The 4,063-nt window shown below is 41.0% G+C and overlaps 1 protein-coding gene across 1 annotated transcript; it reads left to right on the top strand.

The window, feature by feature from the left end:
- Positions 1-259: 259 nt before the first annotated feature.
- On the top strand, positions 260-4,063 carry LOC107094034 (protein FAM161A-like). The gene is made up of 4 exons (XM_015389427.1): positions 260-441; positions 1,272-1,552; positions 2,820-2,996; positions 3,191-4,063. The coding sequence occupies exons 1-4, from the start codon at positions 334-336 to the stop codon at positions 3,861-3,863; spliced, it is 1,239 nt and encodes a 412-aa protein (XP_015244913.1). The 5' UTR covers positions 260-333; the 3' UTR covers positions 3,864-4,063.

Genomic DNA, 4,063 nt, shown 5'->3' with positions numbered 1-4,063 from the left:
ATCAGCTAATGTAGTGTTAAGTTAATCTGAAAATCAGATCAGGCAAAATTCTCTCTGACATCCAACACTCTCTGGTAATTACACCTTTGAGTGAAAAGCCAGAGGACCATATGGCCCACCTGGCCGCTGCTCTAACCGGTGACCGCAAAATCGCGTTGACAATGTAAGAGGATAACGCTGGCAGTCTGCATGTGTGAGAAGGGGGGAGTCTGTGTTAATCTTTGCATTCGCCTTAACAGGCTGTTTGTTCAGCAGGTCAGTGGGTAGACCAAGGTGACAAAGAACACTGAAAAGCACTTGGTGTGAGGTTTTGCAGAAAAAAATAAAGAAAAAATGGCAGTGATGTATCGATTGTCTGCTCTGGAGAATGAGGAACTGATGGCTTTGTATGGAGAGGAGAGAGAAATCTACGGTCAGAGAGACGAGGACTGCATCAGTGAGGTGAGGATTTATACCATGAACCAGGCTATAGTGATAACTGTGTCATGTTTTTTTATTTTTTATTCAACACTCTTCTGTACTAACATTAGAGTCTGAATAGGAAAATATAAGCAGAATGCTTTATTACATACCTGATGATGTTTTTTCAGTTATTGTAGTACCTCAGCTAAAACAATGTGTCAATCAGGTCTAATTAAAGAAAATAAATTTCTTGCAATGTTTTTTGAAAAAAAAAAGAAAAAAAAGAAAGAAAATAACCTGGGTTGATTCTACAAGAAACTGACATCTAAGTTGTGAAGCAAAGATTAATTAGCAACAGATGAAAATCAGCCAAGTTAACCCTCGATCAGCTGTATTTGGTGATGATAGATCACCAAATTCAAGAGATTTTCTTTCTCTGTTATATAAAGGAAACCCAAAATTTCCCAACCCATTTTTGGACTGTAAACACAAACGGCAGACCAAAGTTTGGTGCACCACTGCAGCTTTTTAAGTTTATCTAAAGTGCAGCTACAGGTCGGACGTATAGTAAAATGAGATAATTGCTTCATTGCTTTTTTCCTAATTTTCCATCTATCAAGGGACCTGAAGAACAACCTATTTTACTTTTATCCTCAGTCCCCCAAGAATACCGTAGAGAATCAGAGCAAAGAAGCATTATGCTGCATCTATGCATCTAAACCTTAACCTGAGCTTTTTTCTGGTTGAGAAATGAAACAATAATTGTGGTTTTTACTTTACTTAAGCTGAGCTTACATTACGACCACGTAGAGGTTTGTTCCTGTAATTATAAAATATTATGTGTATTGACTGAACATCCAACTCTGCAGGAGAATGACCAGGATTCAGAGAGTAGTGAGGATGGAAACGGCGGCAGAGGCGTCCGCAGCTCTCTGTCTCTGGAAATCTACGGTCTGCAGAAGGAGGAGCAGGTTTACTTCTCCAACCAGGAGTACTACAGGAGGCTGGAGGAGCTGAAGAGCGCTCACCTGAGAAACATGGCAGAGCTGGAGAGGATGTACATCAGTCAGGGACAGGACAGGCATGAAGGAAGGGAGGATGAGGAAGCTCTGGGAAGATGGAGAAACAAAGAGGAAAAGCACATGTTCCGGTCAGTCATGTTCAACTGCTGCTATACATTGTTTGTTTAGAAGGAGGAAGAACATTTTAAAGGATGTTAAATGAGGCAATTATTTTAAACTTCTCATTTAATCCAATCTGCCGTACCTTGCAAAAAGATTCATATATCTTACACATTTTACACACACAGTCCTAATAACCTGGGGCAGGGGATAAATAAACAGAAACAATGCTTTATTGTGCACAGAAATAAAAGTATTGTGTGTTTTTCAAGTTTTTCTTTTCAAATAAAAGACAAAATTTGTGTTTACGTCAAATTTCTAACAGAACCAAATGCAAACCTTTTTAAAGATCATTCCAAAAAAAGAAAATTAAAATAAAAAATCCACTGACATTTTGAATTGAATTTTTCAATTCAAAATGTCAGGAATAGCGCTGACTTGGAGTTGGAGTTTTATACAGTAGCCCAACAAAACAAAACCAAGGCTTTGTTGGGCTATTGTATAAAACCTCAAACTCAATGCTATTCCTGACATTTTGAATTGACAAAGCTTCCTGGATGGGAAGCAAACTTCTTCAAAACTTGGAAACAAAGTCCAGTGGATTTTTTTTATTTTAATTTTCTGTTTTTGGATGGATTATGACCTGGATGACTGAGAACCTTCATCAGCTTTTTAAAGATCCTTTAAGTGGTGATTTAATGTCACTGTGAATCCAGCTAATCTAAGAAAGCCTCAGTGGTGCATCAGGGGCCACAGCAGACAGATGAGGGGTGAAGTTGTGGAGCGTTTTAAAGAGTTCAGACTGAAATACTTAATAAAAAAAATCATCAAAATAAGCAAGAACTGAAAACCTACCAAGATATAATAATTTAATGTTCCACATAAACTCCTGATTTATCCTGAATGTTTACATCTTTACATTTGACTACGCAGTTAGACAAAAGTGTGGCCCAAAACAGAAGGGATTAGTAGTCAGGTTGAGAATCAGACAGTTTATTTACATCTGAAGGGAAGTGGACAATCTCTAATGTTAATAAATGTCAATAAATCCCAAAAATAAACAAGGCCAGCTTAGATTTAATCGCGCTAACACCTACAGCGAAGCCTGAAGTCATCTCCTCAGTCTGTTTTACCATCATTTAGCAGCTTCCTCACAAAGACTATGGGAAAATGTTCATTATATGGAGAATGAAAGAAAACAAAATGCAATAAAAAAAAGGAGATTTATGTTTTTATTCACTAATAATTAAGAAATGCATGTCAATAATGCAGAACTTGTTACTATATTCCTAACAGGACTAATAACGGCGCCCCATTTGGCTGCGGGCCGGCCAGGAGACTGCAGAGGATTAATTCCCAGGAGGAGCTGGATTTCCGTGACACATCTAGCGGCTCTGACCAATCAGAAACCAGCGGGGAGGATTACTTAGGAGAACTGGGATGGACTTCCAACTTACAGCAACCCTTTCAGAGGTTTGTTCAAAAAGTCACTAAAAACTTCTCAGTTCACACAGAAACTTTTAATGAGAAAAACATCCGCTGCCTCTACTGATTCCCTTCATCAGTTGTTTTATCAGCAGGTTTACAGCCTAGGTTGCAATACCTCCAATATTTGTAAGTGAAGCACCTTAAAGAAAAACATATTTTTCTCTTTTCATTTCATCCAGGAACTTCATGCATATTCCAGAACGCATTATGGCCAAAAAGAACCTGCGATTTCAGCAGAAACCACAGGGAAGAGCGTCCTGTCAAACAGGTGGCAGAGCTCAGTCCAAAGTCACCGTCCCCAAACCCTTCCAGATGATGCTGAGAGAAGAGGAGAGGAAGAGGCACAGGGTGCGGACACGTTCAGAGGTGGAGCTGGAGAACACCCTGCTGAGAAGAGAGCTGGAGGAGCTCAGAGAATGCCAGAAGAAGTTCAGGGCCTCTCCCGCTCCGGCTCACATCCACCTGCCTCTCTATGAGATCATCAGCCGTCGCCACAGAGGCAGGGGAAGCTGCAGCAATGTCCGCGAACGGAGTCAGGAGCCTTTCCAGTTCTTGGAAAGAGAGAGGAGAAAGAGGGAGGCCAGGATAGCAGAGGAGCTGGGAAACTTTAGTCGGAGAGAGGAGCGCCAAGGCTTCAAGGCCACACCGCTGCCCAGCTCGGTTTACGGGAACAGGCAGGCCCATCGACAAAAACGCCACCACCAACTTCAAACCGTCTTCCTGATGGAAAGAGAAGCCTCAGAGAGCCAGAGTGATCCAAGCTCAGACTTCAGCAGCGCAAAGAGATGCTCATCGTCCAAGTCGGTGAAGAAGCAGATAGAGCTGTCCATCGAGATGAAGGAGAGGAAGTAGTTATCCACCGTCCTAGTCAAAGTTCAAAGCAGGAACATCTGTGCACACCTGGAGCCAGCAGAATACCAGCTTCCTACTCTTTTACTGTGTAAAAACACAGATTGTTCCACAGTAGCTATATTACAGCCTCTGTTCAAACAGCTAACATTCTTAGTAACTCCTATAGTATGAATCTTTAAGAAACAGCTGCACTTGGTTGA

Source organism: Cyprinodon variegatus, unplaced genomic scaffold (genome assembly GCF_000732505.1).
Source record: "Cyprinodon variegatus isolate N-32 unplaced genomic scaffold, C_variegatus-1.0 Scaffold458, whole genome shotgun sequence".
Taxonomy (NCBI): domain Eukaryota; kingdom Metazoa; phylum Chordata; class Actinopteri; order Cyprinodontiformes; family Cyprinodontidae; genus Cyprinodon; species Cyprinodon variegatus.
This window is presented reverse-complemented; position numbering and strand designations above follow the sequence as displayed.